The sequence below is a fragment of the Austrofundulus limnaeus genome, unplaced genomic scaffold (genome assembly GCF_001266775.1).
Source record: "Austrofundulus limnaeus strain Quisiro unplaced genomic scaffold, Austrofundulus_limnaeus-1.0 Scaffold47, whole genome shotgun sequence".
Taxonomy (NCBI): Eukaryota; Metazoa; Chordata; class Actinopteri; order Cyprinodontiformes; family Rivulidae; genus Austrofundulus; species Austrofundulus limnaeus.
The window spans coordinates 1,926,364-1,948,426 of record NW_013952449.1 but is presented as its reverse complement, the minus strand read 5'-3'; the positions used below and the strand labels follow the sequence as shown (position 1 = coordinate 1,948,426).

General features: G+C 41.0%; 2 protein-coding genes across 2 annotated transcripts in view; one reads left to right on the top strand and one right to left on the bottom strand.

Annotated features, from left to right (window-relative positions):
* LOC106517294 (leucine-rich repeat-containing protein 24) overlaps nucleotides 1-11,466 on the top strand; it is a 17,152-nt gene extending 5,686 nt beyond the window's left edge. Inside the window, exons 2-8 of the mRNA XM_014008055.1 lie at nucleotides 185-369; nucleotides 465-551; nucleotides 1,198-1,389; nucleotides 4,839-5,007; nucleotides 5,091-5,353; nucleotides 6,931-7,491; nucleotides 9,995-11,466. Of these exons, the coding sequence (XP_013863509.1) occupies nucleotides 202-369; nucleotides 465-551; nucleotides 1,198-1,389; nucleotides 4,839-5,007; nucleotides 5,091-5,353; nucleotides 6,931-7,491; nucleotides 9,995-10,405 (1,851 nt within the window). The 5' untranslated portion in view covers nucleotides 185-201 and the 3' untranslated portion in view covers nucleotides 10,406-11,466. The remainder of the gene's footprint in view (nucleotides 1-184; nucleotides 370-464; nucleotides 552-1,197; nucleotides 1,390-4,838; nucleotides 5,008-5,090; nucleotides 5,354-6,930; nucleotides 7,492-9,994) is intronic.
* A 2,847-nt stretch (nucleotides 11,467-14,313) lies between these two features.
* The window catches only part of sass6 (SAS-6 centriolar assembly protein), a gene marked incomplete in the record, with an annotated part of 17,573 nt that continues 9,823 nt past the window's right edge, over nucleotides 14,314-22,063 (bottom strand). Inside the window, 9 exon segments of the mRNA XM_014008054.1 lie at nucleotides 14,314-14,766; nucleotides 15,118-15,206; nucleotides 15,363-15,454; nucleotides 15,555-15,658; nucleotides 16,632-16,713; nucleotides 18,963-19,142; nucleotides 19,460-19,549; nucleotides 19,677-19,871; nucleotides 20,342-20,533. Of these exon segments, the coding sequence (XP_013863508.1) occupies nucleotides 14,714-14,766; nucleotides 15,118-15,206; nucleotides 15,363-15,454; nucleotides 15,555-15,658; nucleotides 16,632-16,713; nucleotides 18,963-19,142; nucleotides 19,460-19,549; nucleotides 19,677-19,871; nucleotides 20,342-20,533 (1,077 nt within the window).

The following is a 22,063-nucleotide window of genomic DNA, read 5'->3' as shown; positions in this document are numbered from 1 at the left end:
CCCCCCAAAAGGTCATGACCAGTAGAAGGAAATCCTGTTCAAAAGTGGCTGAAATGAGCTTCCTTCATGAAACCTTGTCTTGAAAGGTTGAAAAAGGCCCTAAATATTACTCTAGGATTTTTACTGATGTTACTTATAAATGAACGAGAAGCTCTGTTATCATGTCTGTCCTCTTCTTCCTCAGGCCTTCCTCTCAATGTTATGGCTGCGTTGTTGCTGCTTCTTGTCTCCACGCTGCTCCCGTCCCTTCGTACTCCCGTCCAAGCGTCTCCGTCCTGTCCCCCGGACTGTCGCTGCTACAGCCTGACCGTGGAGTGTGGATCCACTGACCTAAAGGACATCCCCAAACACATTCCTCCTTCCACTCAGGCAGGCCGGCTGCTTCTCGAACCTTTCACCAGCATGTTAGGTTTGTTAGTTTTGACTAGCGGTGTGCAAACCTCTTCCTTTTTGTCTCTGTTCAGACCATCTTCCTCCAGGATAATGTGATTAATCAGGTTCGTCAGCTGGACCTCACCCGACTGAAGCACCTGCACTACCTGTACCTGCAGGTAACAAACTGCTTCTTCTTCTTCTTCTGCCACAAACACAGCAGGAAGTGACAGAAAGAGAAAAACGTTTTCTGTGAGATTCAGGTCTAAATTAATTTAATTTTCTCACCGTGGAGTCACGGTCAGGATGTCATTCCTCAAGAAATGTGGTATTTTGAGCTCTCTGGAACAGTGTTTCCCAAAGTTGGGGTCGGGGCCCAAAGTGGGGTCCCGAAACATCAAGGTGGGGTCCTGAAAAGATTTTCTGAATTAATTATATTTTTGCCTTAGTTGTTACAAAGGAGTTAGGTTAGTATATTTAAAATGGATAAATGTAGTATAAAAATATTGTTACTATGCCCATGTTTAGTTGACCTGATACAAATGTTTATCATCCAAAAATAATTGTGGGCACAGGTCTCTGCTACTGTTATTTTGTGGGTCAAAAGCTGAAAAGTTTGGGAACCACTGCTCTAGAACATCACTGCACTCTTCTTATGAGCTTAAATTAAAAGCTGTATCCCAATTTTTAAAATTTTTTTGTTTACATTTTAGAAACATGACAAAGATTAGTAGAATAAAAACCAAATACAAATATGAGCAAATTCACAATCAGTCTGAGACGCTTTGATAAATAAGTAAAACCTTTCATCCAACCCTCCTCCAGAACAACACCATACTAAGTGTGGAACCAGGTTCTTTTCTGGATCAAGGTCAGTTGTTGGAGCTCGCACTGAATGGGAACAGAATCCACCTGGTGACCTCCGACATGTTCCAGGGTCTCGACCAACTCCGCATCCTGTACTTGTCAAGAAACTTCATCACACGCCTGCTGGACTACACCTTCAGTGGTTTACAGGTAAATCATCTGAAAACACAACAGATTATCAGTGCAGATCCACAGGAAGTGAGGCGTCTGTAGAGAGTACAGCCTGGTACTGATTAGGGCTGCCACAAACGATTATTTTATAATCGATTAATCACCGATTATTTTTTCGATTAGTTGACTAATCGGATCATACGTTAATTGAATTTAAAACATACAGCTTATCGCGTCAGAATGCAGCTGTTATTATATAACCATGGCTAGATTTTAGCTATATGCTAATTAAAAATAATTGCTGTGGAAGTCAAGTTCTGCTCTGCAGATATTGGATTGTACAGGTTTCTCTTTCATTTTCTTAAAATGATCCCACACTTTTGAGCTCCGTTGCCGATTAGCCATGATACCAGAGCCTGTCTGTATAATGTCTTGTAATGTCCACGGCCTACCCCAGTTACCACTACTGTGCATGTGTGTCAAGGACAAAAAGGCAGATGTGGCAGTGGAAGGTGTCAAAGCAGTTTGGAGAGAAAAACAAAGTAAAGAAAAAAAAAGATTAATCCATTATTAAATTAGTCATCGATTATTTTAATAATCGATTAGTCGTCGATTAATCAATTAATCGTGGCAGCCCTAGTACTGATAGGGTACATACTGGGTACTTACAGGGTACATTCCCTATGGTGAATGGGTAAATGAGGACACAGATTGTAGTGTGAAGCGCTTTGAGTATCCTGGTTGGATAGAAAGGTGCTATACAAGTACAGTCCATTTACCATTTATACCAGGTACTGAAAGAGTACATACAAGGTATTTACAGGGTACTACTGGGTACATATCAGGTACTGAAAGAGCATGTACCAGGTGCTTAAAGGGTACATACTGGGAATGTATAGTGTTTAAACTAGGTATGTACTGAGTACTTACCGGGTGTGTAGTGGGTACTTACAGGGTACATACTTGGTACTCACACTGTAGGCACTAGGTACTTATAGGGTATGTACTGGGTATTTCTAGTGTATGTACTAGGTACCTACTAGGTACATACTTGGTACTTACAGAGCATGTACTGGGTACTTACACAATACAGACTAAGTTCTTATCTGGCACTGACTAGATACTTATAGGGTACATATTAAGTATTAGTTGCATATGCACTATTATATAGGTACAGGGTATATAGGGCACCAAGTACTTCTGGGGTAAATACAGGGTGCTTATAGGGTATGGACTAGGTACTAAGAGGGTACTTACTGGGTACTTTCAAGGTACATACTTGGTACTAACAAGGTACATACTGGGTACCTATAGGGTATGTACTCAGTCCTAACAAGGTACAAACTGGGAACGTATAGGGCAGGGGTTCTCAAACATTTTGGGTCTGGGGACCCCTTACAAAGGCAAAACGATTCCAGGGACCCCCCCCTTAATAAACCCCATGCTGTTAATGCAAAATAATTTATTGTTATTTTAACTTCTAAATGTCATGGTAATAATATTTTGTTTGGTTTAGTATGTTTGTTTTACTAGTGCATTATTCCCCATATGCATTTTTTGAAGTAAAAAACAAATGAACAATTTCTTGAAATTTTTTGAGGACCCCCAAGAAATGACTCATGGACCCTTGGGGGTCCTGGGACCCCAGTTTGAGAACCTCTGGTATAGGGTATATACACTCACCGGCCACTTTATTAGGTACACCTGTCCAACTGCTCGTTAACACTTAATTTCTAATCAGCCAATCACATGGCGGCAACTCAGTGCATTTAGGCATGTAGACATGGTCAAGACAATCTCCTGCAGTTCAAACCGAGCATCAGTATGGGGAAGAAAGGTGATTTGAGTGCCTTTGAACGTGGCATGGTTGTTGGTGCCAGAAGGGCTGGTCTGAGTATTTCAGAAACTGCTGATCTACTGGGATTTTCACGCACAACCATCTCTAGGGTTTACAGAGAATGGTCCGAAAAAGAAAAAACATCCAGTGAGCGGCAGTCCTGTGGGCGGAAATGCCTTGTTGATGCCAGAGGTCAGAGGAGAATGGGCAGACTGGTTCGAGCTGATAGAAAGGCAACAGTGACTCAAATAACCACCCGTTACAACCGAGGTAGGCAGAAGAGCATCTCTGAACGCACAGTGCGTCGAACTTTGAGGCAGATGGGCTTCAGCAGCAGAAGACCACACCGGGTGCCACTCCTTTCAGCTAAGAACAGGAAACTGAGGCTACAATTTGCACAAGCTCATCGAAATTGGACAAGAGAAGATTGGAAAAAYGTTGCCTGGTCTGATGAGTCTCGATTTCTGCTGCGACATTCGGATGGTAGGGTCAGAATTTGGCGTCAACAACATGAAAGCATGGATCCATCCTGCCTTGTATCAACGGTTCAGGCTGGTGGTGGTGGTGTCATGGTGTGGGGAATCTTTTCTTGGCACTCTTTGGGCCCCTTGGTACCAATTGAGCGTCGTTGCAACGCCACAGCCTACCTGAGTATTGTTGCTGACCATGTCCATCCCTTTATGACCACAATGTACCCAACATCTGATGGCTACTTTCAGCAGGATAATGCGCCATGTCATAAAGCTGGAATCATCTCAGACTGGTTTCTTGAACATGACAATGAGTTCACTGTACTCAAATGGCCTCCACAGTCACCAGATCTCAATCCAATAGAGCATCTTTGGGATGTGGTGGAACGGGAGATTCGCATCATGGATGTGCAGCCGACAAATCTGCAGCAACTGTGTGATGCCATCATGTCAATATGGACCAAAACCTCTGAGGAATGCTTCCAGCACCTTGTTGAATCTATGCCACGAAGAATTGAGGCAGTTCTGAAGGCAAAAGGGGATCCAACCCGTTACTAGCGTGGTGTACCTAATAAAGTGGCCGGTGAGTGTATGTGGTACTTACATTGTAAGTACTATGTACCTATGGGGTATGTACTGGTACTTTCAAAGTAAGTACTGGGTACTTACAGTGCACAAATTGGGTACTTGCAAAGAACGTACTGGGAACATACTAGGAACGTACCAAGTACTCAGAATATTTAATGGGTAGTGTGTATCTTGCACTTGCAATGTACATACATAACAAGTATACATCAAGCACTTACAGGTTATGTATCTGGTTTTCTTAATTGGTATTTACAGGTATTCATCTTGTACTTATTGTACACTTTTAGGATAACACTCAGTACTTCCTACAGGGTAACACGTGATACCTACCTCCTTTGTACCCAGTAAGTTCTAGGTCTGCAGATTGTTAGTATCAGGTAGGTACTTAGCACATGTCTTAACTGTGTCAAGCAACTCAAATATTGAGTCTAAAATTGAATGGGCTTGATGTTTTCCAGTTATCACTAGATGATCAGAATCTGTCCAAGGGTTTCATGAGACATTTCACTAACAGACAGACAAACAAACTGTAGGAGACATTTCCAGTTAGTGTTCAGCTCATAGTAGAAGCTGATGGTTGACGTGTGCTGCAGCGTCTACAGGAGCTCCACCTGCAGCACAACAGTATTGAGATGATAGCAGAGCAGGCTCTGGCCGGTCTGACCTCTCTGGCTCTGCTGGACCTGAGCAGGAACAACCTTCACACCATGGGCCCGACGTCACTGCAGCCCCTGGTTAGTCTGCAGGTGCTGCGCATCACAGGTGAGCCTGGAGTCCCGACGAGTCCCTTGTTTGCCGTTCGCGACTCTCCGGACACTGACTCGGGTCTGTGTGTTCTTCTGCAGACAACCCGTGGCGCTGCGACTGCGCCCTCCTCTGGCTGAGGAGCTGGATCGACGAGGAGGGCCAGCGGCTGCTGAGCTCAGCCGAGCGACGGCTGGTCTGCACCGAGCCCCCGCGCCTTTCCCACCTCAGCCTGGTGGAGGTGCCGCTCAACAGCCTGGTGTGCATCCCCCCCCTGGTGCAGCTGGAGCCCAGGAGGCTGGCGGTGCGTCTGGGAGAGAGCCTCAGGGTGTCGTGCCACGCTTCGGGCTACCCTCGGCCTCAGGTCAGGACACTAACGCTCCTTTTCCACTAGTGCCACTTAGTGGTGGGACGGTACGGTCAGTGTCGGGACGGTCAGTTCGGGTGCTTTTCCATTGACGTTCCAGTCCGGTTCCAGTGGGTGTGTTTTGGGGGGTTGGTGGAAATGGTTTTTGGGTTTTTCAAAAAAGAGTTAATGCGCAAAAAGAGAGATGGAAACACATTTGCCGAATAAGTTCTGAAATTTTAAAAATTCACTAAAAATTGGAATTAAAGTTGGAAGGAAACACGACTAATGTCACTGCTACAATTGAAAAACTGGGGCCTCGAGTTGTTGTTGTAAAGGCAGCTCAGGCGCAACCAGTGACTCCATCCCCTAGCCAATCAGTGAGGAACAGTGTTCTGATGTCGCATTTTAGTGTCGACTGGGACCACTTGGAACCACAATGAAGCAGGTAATTAAAAAAGGGCTGGTTCCATGAATCTGGCCTAATAGAACTTAATTTAGTGTAGTGTCGGTAAGGTTCAGTGCGGTTCCAAGCCAAGTTCCATTAGGCCAGATTCATGGAACCAGCCCCTTTTTTAGTACCTGCTTCGTTGTGGTTCCAAGTGGTCCCAGTCGACACCAAAATGCGACATCAGAACACTGTTCGTCACTGATTGGTTAGGGGGTGGATTCACAGGTTACATCTGAGCTGCCTTTACAACAACTCAAGGAAACGTTTTTTCAATTGTAGCAGCGACATTAGTTGTGTTTCCATCCAATTTTAATTTTTAGCAAATTTTTAAAATTTCGCAAAAAGGAAAAAAAGAAGAAATGAGAACCAGACATGTTTCCATCAACTGTCTTGATGCGAATCAGCCAGGCTACGCATAGTGTAATTATGTCAGACCCATGGTCGTGGTGAACAGGAAGTACAAGTCGCAAAACTCGCATGGACATATCACAGGACAATGGAGAGAAGTTATCAGGAACCTGTTGCTACTATCAGGAAAGTTATACTGATTCTGTCATATCAAACAGTTTTGTCACATGTTATGTGCTGTCTGGAGATGTAGAAAAAAAATGTGATTCTCTTCGTGTTACGGGAATAACTTAGAAGACGCCGACTGCAGGAGGAGGGTTCTTCTGCCAGTCGTGGCTGCAGTCGCTCTGGCACTGGTTCGGACAGAGAGCGGGAACAGCCGATCAACACTGTGAGGTAAATTTTTGCTACATCAGAACTTATTTGGCAAATGTGTTTCCATCTCTCTTTTTGCGCATTAACTGTTTTTCGAAAAACCATCTCCACCAACCGGCCAAAACACACCCATTGGAACCGGACTGGTACGTCAATGGAAGACCACCCGAACTGACCCGTACCGACACTGACTATTCCGACACTGACCGTACCAACACTGACCGTACCAACACTGACCGTACCAACACTGAACATACCGACACTGACCGTACCAACACTGACCGTACCGACACTGACCGTACCAACACTGACCGTACCAACACTACACTAAGTGGCACTAGTGGAAAGGGGCATAGAGTCCCACAGCACCGTGGAGGAGTCTTCATCCTCTTACGGCTTTCTTCTGTAAATATCTTCGCAGGTGACATGGAGGAAAGCATCCCAAGGTAAAGTAGTGGACTCTCCCAGAGGTCTGGTTCAGGATCTGGGTACTGGAGGAAGTGAAGGCTCAAAGGAGTCCTCGGAGGAAGGCAGAGTCAGCCTGCAGAAGACCGCCGGGGAGCACTTTGACCCCGACACTGGCAGCGGCATGCTGTTCCTCAGCAACGTGACGGTGGCACACGCAGGCTTTTACGAGTGCGAGGCCTGGAACGCAGGAGGCGTAGCCAGGGTGACCTTCCAGCTCGCCATCAACTCCTCCTCCTTGTCTTCCTCCTCCATCTGGGCCACATGGTCCCAAGCGTCCTCGCCGTACTCTCCCGCCTGGCCTCGACTGAAGAGCCACGGTCCGGCGCTGGGCTCCGACGTGAGCCGGGAGCCCCTGTACGCCCTGGGCAGCATGGCCTTCAACGCTCTGGGAGCCGCCACTCAGACAGCCATTTCTCTGGGCATCTCCCTGCTGGCCCTGACCGCGCTGATGCTGGTCGCCATGATTTACAGCCGCCGCCACCAGCGTGACAAGGAGCCCGATGGGGCTGAAAAGGTGTATATTGGTCAGCAGCAAAATAAAACGGCACATTAAGTGTCGAGCAACAGAAAAGTCCAACCTGATAGGTGACAGGGGTCGTCTGAGGGCAGGGGAGTGTTCAGGGCGACAAAGAGTTAGAGAAACATCAAAATGCTGCTATTACAACAAAAAATACAAATAAATCAGTTTAAAAGTAGCAACTAACTGACACATCAGGACCAAAACTTTAAAATATTATTTTACCAAATCCTCACATCTTTTAAGTTGACTTCTTTTAAGATTTTTCTTTCCATTTGATGTTGCACAATTGTGTTAAACAATGATAGAAAAATAATAAGAAAAAAAAAGCTTTGTGGTTGACAATGGCCAGCTTCTGTGGGTGTGGCTTAAAACAAGTTCTCGTAGGTCTGTTGAACTGAACTTACCAAAACTCCAGGCTAATCCCCAATTTACACTACTTGCGTTCCGTCTCCACTCCGCTCCGGTCCGACCTCCGCAGCAAATACGCACCCATTGTAATCAGAGAGTGTTTACACTGGCTGCGCAGGGCGGCGGTGAGCGGACTGCGATCTGGCAAAATTAGAACAGATCCTATTTTTGCCGGACAACGGAGCAGCGCCGGTGTCAATTTTTAAAGATTACGTCGCACCAACAGGAAAAGAAACAAGCACAACATCCGTATTTTCAAAATAAGACACTTTTAGACTGGATAATTTGTCAGAATAATGTCGAAATTGCAGCTATATTAATAAATATACGGATATATTTCTACACAAATGCTGTCAGAATGTATTGTTCTGTTTGGGAAGCAGATAGAAACGTAGTATGAAGCATATGTGTACACACACGATACACGTGGATTTTATTTTGAAATCAGAAGTTTCAGAAAGCCGACAGTGAGACAGTTTCAACATAGATAYCAAAAGCCTTTATATCATTGTTTTCAGCTGTGTTTGGAGTTCGTCTTTCACAGAATTAATTATTTTTTGCTGTAACTTCCACACTTACCACTGAATTTATCACACAATCTCCTTCCTGCATGTCTGTTGGACTGGGGCGGAGGTAGTGTAAACTGGATCTGAAACGCACAGCTGCGACCTGCGCAGCACAGCACAGCGGAACGGAGACGGAACACAAGTAGTGTAAATTAGGGGTTAGGGCTGTGCAGTGTTGAGGTGTGGCTATCACTCAAACTTCTGATTAGAGCAGCAGGAGTCATAGAACGACTCTTAACTCCTTATTATGATGCATAGATCAAATTATGTCCAGAGTTTTAAGTATATATACGTTCACAACATTTTAATACCGCGGTATACCAAAATACCTTCATAAAACCCAATTTTACTTCAGACTGCTTTAGGTATCCTAAGGGGAAACATGCTACATATTTTTTCAAAATTGCCATGAATCAAATTATTTATTTAAATGACTTCAATTGTTAAGTTCCTCAAGAAGCTAAAGTACAAAAAATAGTATTTTAAATTGATATTTTTAGTTCAGACTGAGCTCGCTTTAAAACACTGACTAGTTTATGATGGACAAAATAAATAAATATAAGTTTTCAGTAGTTATGTAAGATGGTTCATTCCACCTCTTTCAGGAATAGTTCTTGTCAAAGTTTTGAGGATTAATATATAATGGAGCTTGGTTGTTAAGAGCTTTGTATGTTAGGAGTAATATTTTAAATTATATTCTGAATTTGACAGAGAGCCAGTGGAGAGAAGCTAAAACTGGAGAAATATGATCTCTCCTTCCAACTCTCATTAAAACTCTAGCAGCAGCATTTTTGGATTAACTGAAGACTTCTTAAAGAGTTTTTTTGATGCCCAGATAATAAAGAATTACAGTAATCCAGTCTAGATGTGATAAAAGCATGAATCAGTTTTTCCCGCGTCATTTTTGGACAAAATGTTTCTAATTTTAGTGATATTAAACAGGTGGAAGAAGGCGTCCTGGTAACATTTTTAATGTGGAGGTTAAAAGACATATCCTGATCAAAAATAACACCAAGGTTCTTTACATTAGAACTGGAGGCCAGTTTAATGCCATCCAGAGGAGGTGAAAGGCTGCAAAGTTGATCCCTAAGATGTTCAGGTCCAAAAACCACAACAGAGTTTAGAAAATTAAGAGTCATTCAGGTTTTTATGTTTCTAAGATAAGCAAAGATTTGTCAGGTTTCATAGATAAATATAATCATCATCAGCATATCAATTGTCTAATATAGTAACTGGATTTGATGTTGGATTTATACTGTAATATGAGCTGATTTTATCTGAACAAAATTAAACACATCCCAGGAAGGATATTACACAGAGAAGGCAGATGCCAATTTAAAATATCAAATACTATTTATGATAATGATTGAGTTTTTATCCTTAAAACTGAACTAAACCGAAACAACCACTTGGGTTTTCCTTCAAATGTTTACACTGAAAACAGAGCGTTTGGAAAGTGTGAAACTCTCAGGTCTGTTGTTTTTTTTTTTTGTATCCCAAAAGTGATGGTGAATTTTAACCAGCAGGAAGAAAGCATCCTGTACGTGAATGACTACTCTGATGGGCCCACCATCTTTGCCCAGCTGGAAGAGTACCGTGACGAGCAAGGCCACGAAATGTACGTGCTCAACAGAGCCAAGCCCGTGCTGGCCCCCGCCTCGCTCTCAGACGTCTCCACCACTAATCTGGGCTGCCACGCGCCGTCGGACACCTCCAGTCAAACGCTGTCAGTGGGGCCGGGACTCGGCACGAACCCAACTCTGATCCTGATCAAACAGCAGCCACAGGACTGCGGCGGCGTCCAGATGACGAAGAGGATGGCAGGGGAAGGAGGGGAAGCGGAGCCGGTGATCCCGTCAGAGACTGAGGAGATGTTCCTGAACCACACGGGTATGTTCATGGAGTCTCAGATTGCTTATGAGATCCACTGTTGAGGGAAGAGGCGGCGCCGCTCAGCCAACACACAGAAACCAGCTGCAATCTGTCAATTAGGACTAGAAGAAACTCCTCCCAAGGGACACGAGGGAGCCTATCACCTGCTCCCAAACACTGAACCTCTTAACGAACGATGCGTGACGCTGTGTGCCAAAACAACGAAAGCTACTGAGCTTCACTCACAGTGGAGTCTGAGCTGCTCACATCACCGGTTCAAGAACTAAAACCTGCCCTCTCAACTCCTTTAAGCTCGTTTCCAAGGCGAGAAAACAAGAAACTTTAAAAATAAAGAAGAAATCCTTCAGTAGCTGAGCTTGTACAGCAGCTGTTATCATTTAAAGTGTAATTATAGCTGGTGTAACTATTGCTTAAAGTTCAAGAACATGTTGATTATTATATTTATTCTGTTAGTTATGAAAAGATTGTAAACTTTTAACATCTTTTTTTGTTGTTCTTGTTCTGTTTGCTAAAAGGGTCATTCCTGCTGAATGTCCCGTCGACAAAACAGGGTTCTGTAGCACAAAGTCAGACCAGTTTTCCTGGACCACTTCTTGGACCTGTGCAGCTTCCGTACACCCGTCTGGTTCTGGTTGAGGTCATGTGGTTTGGGATTAAAACGTCTGGATTCAACATGGCAGAGGATGAACAGACTAGAAGGCTTAGAAAGAAGTGTCCTCCTGTGTTTTGAAACAACCGATTCATCAGAAATGCTTCATCTGTTCAGGACCAGAATCTTGGTTTTACTTTTCACGTTTCTTCCTACACGAAGGCTCACCTCGACCCTTCCAGAGTTTAATGATGTTTTTGGAGATCTCTTAGTTTATTTATTCATTGAATTAGCCTCTGATTGTTTTTAGGACCACGTGGGTAAAGCTGCTCACATCAGTCAGGATTAAATCACTCCTTGCTTTGGTTGAATTAGTTGTTTAGGAGGAGATTTTATTTGGCAAATTGTGTACTTTTTTTCTAATGTGCTCAGTTTTTGCTTCATGTCACTTTTTTCCTGATTCTTTTTACCTCAAATAAAACCAGTCCAGCTTCTGGCTGAAAGACAAACATCTGCAAATGTGACTGTCTGAACTGTGAATATGGGTTACCATGTTGAGAAACATCAGGTTAAAGCTGGCCGGTGTCTAAAACTGGCCCACTGCTTATTGGAACTGTTCTGTTCTGTTCTGTTCAATTCAGTTTATGTATATAGCGCCAAGTCACAACATACGTTGTCTCAGGGCACTGTACATAAAAAAGAACAATCTAAAGAAGAAACCAGCAGATTGTGTTGAATCACTTCATCACAGTCTCCCATCCTGAGCAAACGGTGGAGAGGAAAAACTCCCTGCTAATCAGGAAGAAACCTCCAGCAGAACCAGGCTCAGGACAGGCGGCCATCTGCCTTGACCGGCTGGTTGAGGAACAGGAAAGAGACACAGACAAACACAGAAGAACTGGTCCAGGTGCACCTTCTTCTGGAAAAGAGACAAAAAGGAAAAACATGTTGTTGATAAAAATAATTACAATAAACATGTGGAGAAGAGAGACTAAAGACAACAGCAGAGTGAGGAAATGTGCTCAGTTTGTGCTCCAGCAGTCTGTCTATAGCAGCAGAAATGAAGAATAAGTCAGGAAACTTAAGTCTAACTATAGGATTTATCAAAAAGGAAAGTCTTCAGTCTAATCTTAAAAGTAGACAGAGTGTCAGCTTCACGGACAGAAACTGGAAGTTGGTTCCACAAGAGAGGAGCTTGATAACTGAAAGCTCTGCCTCCCATTCTACTTTTAGAAACTSGAGGAACCACAAGTAAACGTGCAGTCTGAGAGTGAAGTGCTCTGTTAGGAAAGTATGGAACAATAAGATCTTTAATATATGATGGAGCTTGGTTGTTGAGAGCTTTTTATGTTAGGAGTAATATTTTAAATTCTATTCTGAATTTGACAGGGAGCCAGTGGAGAGAAGCTAAAACTGGAGAAATACGATCTCTCCTTCCAACTCTCATTAAAACTCTAGCAGCAACATTTTTGGATTAACTGAAGACGTCTTAAAGAGTTTTGTGGAGCCCAGATAATAAAGAATTACAGTAGTCCAGCCTAGACGTTATAAATGCATGAATCAGTTTTTCCGCATCATTTTTGGAGAAAATATTTCTAATTTTAGTGATATTACACAGGTGGAAGAAGGCGTCCTGCATTTTTAATGTGGGGGTAAAAATACATATCCTGATCAAAAATAACACCAAGTTTCTTTATATTAGAACTGAAGGCCAGATTAATGCCATCCAGAGGAGGTGAAAGGCTGCAAAGTTGATCCCTAAGATGTTCAGGTCCAAAAACCATAACCTCTGTCTTATCTGAGTTTAGAAGCAGAAAGTTAAGAGTCATCCATGTTTTTATGTCTGTTAGACATGCTTGTAGTTTAACTGGTTGGATTCATCAGGTTTCATGGATAAATATAACAGAGCATCATCAGCATAACAACAGAAATTTATAATTTTAGTTAATTTCATTTAGTTTAATTAATTTTAGTTAAGTTTAAGTTTAATAACTTTACCTGATAGAAGCATACATAAAGTAAAGAGGATTGCTCCAAGCACTGAACCCTGAGGAACTCCATGACTAACTCTGGTGTAAGAAGACTTAACATTAACAAACAGAAATCTAGACTCAAACCATTTTAGGGCTGTTCCTGTAATCTCAATAACTGTTCACTTATTTGTTTTTTAATGTGGTTTATAAAACATCCAGCTAAGACCAGACATACATCAATAACAATCTGCCTCCAAGTCTGACTACTCTGAACAGAAGACCGGAGACAGAAAACTATTTCCATCCATCTACAGGACGTGTCAGACTCGAGGCCTGCAGGCCAAATGTGGCCCCTGGGAGCTTTAAAGGTGCATTAACATTATTGCTTATGTCTTTAAAATAAATGTATGTTGCTTTAAAGCCATAAACTACACCTCCTATAATGCATGTCGTTATTTTACCTGCAAAAAATGACAGCATCCCACCACCAGGTAGAGCTGTACAGGGTTCAAAAGTAACCAGCAGCTGGAACATTTCATCTTGTAAAATCTACATTTCACTGCACTTTTGGCAGCTACTTCTGTTGCGGCCCAGCTGTACTGGGAAGTGGGAATTCCCTTACAAGTCGCAAATTTAAAGTGGAACGTCTCTCGAGTGAGAGCTTGCTGTCGGAAAGTGGAAAAGTTTAGAATTCAAGAGGGCAGCTACTCACCACAACTAGTGAGTAAAATTCTTACTTTTAATAGTATTTCTGTATTATTTATTTCACATTCATTCAGAAATACACGTAGTACTTTTCAGTGTTTGTAAGAGAACCTGTTAAAACACTTTCTATGCAGGAAATACCAGGTAGAGCTCAGTTGGAGCAGTGAGATGAAGTTGATGTTTAGTTGAAGTTAAACACAAAACATCAAAGTTAATTACTGGACCTTTGAGGGCCACCATAACGCTCATGAGGCCCTCAATGAAAATGAGTTTGACACCCCTGGTCTTAAGAAATGGTTTACATGGAGGATTGGCATCTGGATAACACTTATCCCCTGTGGGGACGATGTTCTCAGCATGACTGTTAAAAACATTAGTGTTAGTCTCATCCTAACTCAGCACCTTCTTCCACGTTAAAGGAGTCTTCAGTCGGTTATGTCAGGGTTATTTTGACCTCCTGATGTTCAGGATCTGATGAACCAACAGGTCTGACTGATACTGAGACACAGATAATTAAGTTTTTATTAACTCATCTTTTTTTTGCCTTCTTTTTCTTAGCTGAGGAAGTGCTGACTGAAGAGACAAAGCTCAAAACACAAGTCATTCATCGTTTTTATCTAAATTGATTTTGAGCTTAAAAATGAAAATCAGACATGTTCAGGATCCAACAAGCAGCGACTAGTTTATATTTTAAAGGGATTTTTATTGGTTAAAATAAGATTGAAGACATTACATGTTTTTTTATTCTTTGTAACAGAATGAGCAATATTCCTTAAATAAGTTGTATTTTTATTTTAACTGTAGGCAGACCATAGAATAAAAACATTAAACATTACAGAGAGCTGATGATTCACATATAACTCAAAGCTAAAACAAGTAAATAAACAATAAGAATGAATAAGTGGAATAAATTATTAAACACAAACAAATACTTCTGGATGAAGACATCTTCATCACAACAATCAGCTTTTTAAAATAAAGTTTATTTAACATTAAGGATAATTTTGTACAAGAGTTTAAGGCCTGGAAGGAGATGACCTTCCTCTGTAGTGAAATGTTCAGTTGAAGCAGTGAAGTCGACTTCATGCAGGGAAGTAAGCAGAAGTTATGGAAGGCTTTGGACGCTGATGTACCTCTGCACAGAAAAACAAAAGTTTAAAACAATGTTTTGATGTTACGATCATATTAGTTCTGTTATTGAAAAGTACGTTTTTCTCTTAATTCAGACAGACCTACAGCAGTCGTACTGTAGTTTTACTATAGATCAAAATTTATGAAATACAAATAAAAAGCAACCAAACATTAGGAGTTCAAAATCTGAGAAAAGATGAGACGTTTTTAAAAAGCAACACAGGTAAAGTAAAGCTGCCCAAAATAAGATTCCCTGATTTTAACAGAAACTATTGACTCCTAAACTGTTAGTTATTTGTGTCACAGAGTCTGAACCTGTTGTCCCTGCAGAGGAACAAATGCTCAGCAGTTTTACCTCCAGGGATCAGATTCGATGATAAACTGTAAACCGGGATGCTGTCGTCTCTTCTGAAGTACTTTGAATCCAGACCAGAAGATTTCTCACTAACAAGACACAAAAATGACTTATATCAAACTGCACTGACACAAACTGTAAAAAAATGAGCATCTTCACAGAAAAATCTGAAAGCGAATTTAATAACTGAACCTCTAACTGAACCGCTGTAAACTCCTGTAAATAAAGAAAACAGCAGAACTCACAGTGGTCTGTTGTCTGTGGGTCCAGCTCGTTCAGCAGAAGTCAGCTCAGAGCCCATCACAGCAGCTTTACCAGACCATGGATGAAACTGGGCCTAAATAAAAGAGACAAACACAAGCATGAACATGAAATACATCGTCTGTCTTCACATTTTGTCAGATAAAGTAGGAGGTTAACCCGTAAACATGTCGTACCTTCAGTCCTGTCGCTGCTGACATCACAGAGGGATTCTCCAAACTCTCAGGAGCTTTTCTGGACAGCTGGTTCTCATTGAGCTGCTTGTTCAGCCAGCTTATAACTGCAGTGAGGAACAAACACGACGTTAGTGTTGAACGATGACGATAAGGAACTTTCATCAACTTACTGACACCAAAACACCAGCAGGCTGTAGTTTACTGAAAACTGCCTCAAAGAAAGAGCACATCAGCACTTCCTCCACTGATCACAATAAAACCTTTGTGTTGTTTGTGCTTTTTTTTTAAAATACACATTCATCAAAACATTCAGCTTGTTAAATATTTATGTTTTCCCCAACATTAAAATCACTTCGAGTTCTTTAAAAATTGCTTTGAAATCTGCTTCAGCGTGCTTGCTCTATTTATGTTCTCTTAGGCTAATTTTAGCTACCGATCTGTTATTTTTTTATTTACAGATCTGCTTTTTTTAAGTTTTAGCTACAGTTTTGCTCAATATAGCATGTTTAGCTAATTTTAGCTTTAGTGTCTGCATGCTAATTCCAGTTATTGTTTAGCAGCTAAACAGCATTTGCTTTGTTAATTTAAATTACTCTCTAGCAAATTGTAGCTTTAGCATCGGCGTTTCTAATTTAAGTTACTGTTTAGCACGTTTTAGCTTTAGGATTTGTTCTGCTAATTTCAGTTACTGCTTTACTAATTTAAGTGACTGTTTAACAAATATATATAAACATTAGCATTTGTTTTGCTGCTTGAATGTTTTATTGGAGTAGTAAGCTGCCTTGTGTGGAAACTGAGAGCAAATGTTTTCCGCTTATAATTTTTCCCCACAGTTTTCTTGTGATAACGACATAATATGCCCTAATACGGGGGTGGGGNGTCCAGAAAATGTCCGCTCTCTGTATCCAACCTGCTAGAATTATTAAGTCCTGGAGGAGAATTTACACAAAGGATGTTTTGTTTCTTAAATGTCGACTGGAGAGGATCTGTAAAAACTGATGGAAGACTCCAACATTAAAAAAACAGAAACAACTCAGCTACAGCTCGTCATGTCAGACGTTCCAGGAGCTTCCTCACCATTCTCATTCGTTTTTAACACTTCTCTGCTTTCATTTAACTTCTGTACGCTCGCTTCCAGCTGCTCCTTCAGTTTGGAAACCTGGAAGAAACAAACATCATCGTCAAGTTAAATAAATCATCATTTAAACAGAACTAGTCCAGTGTTGCCAGATCTTGTGAGAGAAACAAGCAACCAGCTCTGTGAAAACAAGCCTAACTGGTAACACAACACATTGTGTACATTGTACAGAAAAACAAAATGATGATAAACATTTTTACCATAAAAACTGAATAACTTAAGTGCTTTTTGTCTGTGATCTTAAGAAAAGTGAGTTTTGCACTTACTGTATCCAGGGGTGAAGAAAGCAGTTTTTGACGGTACTAACTCGCCGGCTGTGGCTCTCTCGCTTGATTCACGAGTTTTAAAAAGAAAATTCTGTATCAGTATTTTACTGTACTGTAGCCTACCTGTATCCCAATGCACGCAGCATTTATTTATTTGTGTGCACCACCTGTGTAAAACGTCCCCGTTCATTAAATGGAGTGCACCAATCCCTCTCTTTCGTATTGCAAATCAAGTCTCCTGTCATAATCTCAGAAGCAGATGATTTGGAGCTGTGTTGTGTTGTTGTGTTGTTGTAACTGAGCAAAGATAATATTCAACACAGCTAAATGCTCTCGCTTTGCTTTTAATTGGGATATTTTGTAACAAGCAGACATTAAACTGCTTGTTTCCCTGTCACTCTAGGCTCTGGCCTGCGTGTGTTTGAGGTGGGCCCAGTCAACTTGGGTGGGGGTGATAAGCAGGACACGGGGAATAATAAAGGACAAACTACCTTCTCCTCGTGTTTTGTTTAATAGCCTATTTGTCACAGTCATTAATGATGTATTTCAGGTAAAATTCTTGCCACGCTCCTGCCTTCCACTCCCTGCTAACTGCCTATGTTTTTACCATTGGCTCCTAGTACTAGTCTGTGAAAAAGTCACAAAAGTTGAAGCATCTGTGATCTACTGGTGTAAAACGTGAGTTCTGTTGTGTGCCGTTGTGGCCACTAACCAGCAGATACGATCGAGTAGTTAGTTTTTATCCATTTTCCTTTAGATGAGGAGGTGACAGCAGTGGATCATAGCATTACAGGGAAAACTTATCTTTAAAAGCTCACGCTTGTGTTTGTAATCAGCATTTCTAACCTGAGGATATTCAAGAGTCAGCATCAGAAATGAGAAGACGGAGGTTACAAAAGGAAAATGTACATTTATCCCCTTTACTGCCAAGACCGAGAGGAAAGACCACCTCCACACGACAGCTAGCAGGAAGCTAACACAGCAGCCGGTACAAAGGTAGGTGTGTGTGTGTGTGTGTGTGTGTGTGTGTGTGTGTGCGCGCGTTTGTGTTAAATGAAATGTTTTTATGTGACTTTGTCTTGAGTTTTATGCAAAAGTAAAAACTTGTTAGAGTGTATATCACAGCGTAGACTAAAGCCGAGTGACGAGCGCCCCCAACACCGAGAGCAGCAGAACCTCCACCTGATAATCATTACGTTTTCAGTTTATTAATGTCGGGGAAAATGATCCAAACCAAACAAGTCGCCCATCAATTTAAAGCCCAGACTCTGCTCTTTCCAACAATATGTGTCACAGCTCTACGTGATAAATTCACAGAACAAGCAGCGACAGAATAGTGAAAAAGGCTGAATTCTGGAACCATAAACACAAACGTCTTTTCTTTGTTTTTACGGATTTAATCCACTTTGGAGTGATTTTTTTCCACTTGGCTGGACCTGTACGTCTCCTGTGTTTATGTTGGTACATGTAATATGTTAATTCTGTCCTGTGGAGATCATTAAGAGTCGTTGTCGGGTGAAAAAATCTTTCGCTAACACTGTGTTGAGCGTGAACCGGAAGTGTTGGGAGTGGCATCCAGTGCTGGGCCGGATGTCCGTGGCATACAGGCTACTGTGGGGAGCCGGGAGGTAATCGAGGGGTTTCATTCAGAAAGAAAGCCAAGCCCAAAACACAGCAACCCGTGACTCACGAGATTTACAAACGACTTCAGAAAAAGCAAACTTGACAACACTGAGAACAACTCAATGTATCCATTCATTCAACTTCTAAACGTTTATGTTCGGTGGCTCAATAAGACTGGTTTATATTCTCTAAAACCTGCCCACCACCACATTAATGCATCACATCTTTAGCTGGGTGCACTCAGCTTCTGACACATTAAAGAATTCAAACCTTTTTCCTTTTATTTTACAATAATTTCAAAAATATTTGTTCCTTTCTCGTCCAACCTGTGCCGACATCTGAGAATAAAACTCTGCTTCAACATTAAAAGGTTGTTTTTACCTCCTCCTCCTTGGTAACGAGCTGCTGCTGACTGCTGTGTAGGTCCTTCTCAACACTCTGAAGCTTGCCTTGGGTTTCCTGGAGAACCTTCTCCTGGGACACAGTCACCGTGTTTTTCACTTTGATTTTTCCCACGAGGCCTCGGACCTCCCCCTGCAGCTTCTTGATTATATCGTTAGCCTAAAAAATGAATTTAAAATGGAGCTGAACTAAAATACTTTGATACACTTTTAAATACAGTTAAAAATTTTCTAAGGGTCTCAAATGAACAAACATCTTTACACAGTTGTTTTAATACAAAGTATACAAACTCTTCAAACACAAAGCTGCTGTAAGTAAATCAACAGATTTTAAGTTTTAAAGTATTTTATAATCACATTCCTGCTACAAGAGGCTGCACACGCTCCAAAAACAACCAAGTCTCAAGAGAAGAAAACAAAAACTGCTTTCTTTCTGATCAGACTGTAGTTTTGGTGTAACCGATGAGCTTTACAAACCTTTAGCAGCTCCTCTGACAGAGATTTCACCGTTGCTTCAAGTTTTCTCAGCTGAACTTCTTTACTTTCTGCATTTTCCTCAATTGATTCCTAGAAAAGAAGAAAGTTTACAACTAATAAAAATAAAACAAAACAAACGGTTTGGTAAATTCATCTATATTCAGTTATAAACCAACTGATTGACCCTAACAGAAAATGTGTGGGACTTCTGGATCACCTTCTGGTGCTGAGTGGCCTCCAGCACTTCTTTAGTGCGACTCATCAGCAGGTCTTTGTCTTTGACTTCCTGCTCCAGAACAGCTACTCTTATCTGCAGCTGCGACACCAAACGCTCCTTCTCATGAAGCTCTGTGTCCAAAGTGCTGTTCTCCCTCCTGAGAGTCAGAACCTGCTGCTTAGAACGCTTCGATTCCTGCGTGCACAATGAAAACATACAGCTGATATAGAGCATGGCCTTTCCCAACTCTTCTGATAATTTCATCCAATTTTCTAAAGAATTTAAGCTCGTTTATCGTTTTGCAGGTTGATCAGTTTTTGTGAGTTTTCAATGTTAAAACAAGAGAAAAATGTCAGCAATTGTTGCCTTAATGTCCCCATTTCATCACTAATCTAGACAATCTTGGTGTGAATCTCTTGGTTTTTACAAACTCTGTCATTTGTAAAAAGAACAATTCATTGACTTATTTTTTTTGTCTCATACTTACATCTGACCTGATCAGGGTTTCAAAAACAACCTTTCAGGTTATAATATTTTTAAATGTTATATTGAGTTTTGTCTGAACACGTGAACACAATACAATAGCTGCTTCTTAAAACCAACCCAAAACAAACATCTGTTATAACTCCAGCTCTGCTGTGTTTTAAACTGATGCAGGAACTTACGTCTTCTGAACCAACTAGTTTCATCTTCAGGTCTCGGATGACGGACTCGTTCTTGTATTTCTTCTCCGTCAGCTCTCTGCAGGAGCTCTCCAGCTCCGTCACTCTGCCTTGGAGCTGCTGCAGGCTCTCCTTGTGAGTGCTCTCCAGCTCCTGACGCAGCTGATCCGTCTCCTGCTGAAACCTGCTCTGCAGCTAAAAACAAAACAAAACCAAACAATTAAATATTTAAATTAGTGATTTTTCCCAAGAGTCTAAAACATGTTGAGAAAACTAGAGGGTGCAGAGACAGACCAGGGTTTAGCTGCACCTACTCAGCTCTGTGTTTCTGAAGGTGTGTTTGTTCATCATCTGCTACTCAGGGTTCCTACAGCTTAAGGTAAGTTCAGTTTAAGATGTTTTAAGACCTTTTTAATGACACTTCAAATTAAATTTAAGACCAACTTCAGAAGAAACACATGAAAAAAAAAAAAAAAACCCAAGCAGCAAAAAAATTTACCAAATGTTTATTTTAACACAAAACAAATATCTGTGAGAGGAATTCTGTAAGTTATACATAAATAAATAAATAAATAAATAAATAAATAAATAAATAAATAAATGTTACCAATTATTTTAGTATTTAAGACAAATTACAATGATCCTACTTACAATGTGCTAATATTTTTAAGACCTCTGAAAGATTGATTTAAGGCTGTATTCACACCTGACACGTTTGATCTGCTTTAAATGGACCAGAGTTCATTTCCCCCATTGTGCAGGTGTGAACACACTGATGCCAGACCCATTTTTGAGGTGGTCTCGGTTCACTTCTGGTGTGCACGCACCCTAACCCCACTAAGAATCGTCAGGAAACCTGCTGCTGTATTTTTATAAGAGGCATCAGTTTAAATGAATTTTCTGCAAATTGTTTAGTCAATTTTCTTTGCTTAAAGTCTCTTTTCAATGTTTTATGAGGTAATATGACATCAAACTCACATGAAACAATTTCTCTGAAGTGCTGGATCTGACTATTACACAACACCAATTCTAAAAAGAGCTTATCCTGTGTGAACGAGGACTAAAGATGTGTTTAAGCCTCGTTTGTTGGAGGGCATGAGACGAGCTTATGGTAGATTTAAAGAAAACTTAGGTTTTATACGTCAGTTTAAACCATCAAATGTATTATTTTGTAAACTGAAATTTTGAAATTCTATGATTTGGTTGACTATAATGTTTCACTGTTTAAGTACAAGGCTCACAGAAACATATTACCTTCCAACATTCAGGTAAATTTTGTTAAGAGAGACAGCTGTTATTATGTTAAGGGGATGGAAATGTTTGTGAAGCCATATTTTCATATTTGCTTGAGAGAAAGATGTACTTTAATCCAGGGTATAGTTTAATCCAGGGTATAGTTTTGTGGAACATTCTGGAGGATGATTTTAAAAATGCCAGATCTATGTATATATATATTCAAAAGACAGATAAAAGCTAGTTTTCTGAAGGAATATCGAAAAGTAAAATGTTGTTTGAGTTTATGCTTTTATTTTTATTTGTATCGTTTTGTAAATTATGTTTCGTTTGAATATATTCTGGGGATGAAAGGCGCAGACATTATAAGATTTATTCTTCTGCTACCTTTCATTTTATTTTCATTTGTGTATTTTCTTTGTTTTCTATTGTATATAGTAATTTTTTAATGAAATGAATAAATTTTTTGAATTAAACTGAATTTTACTATAG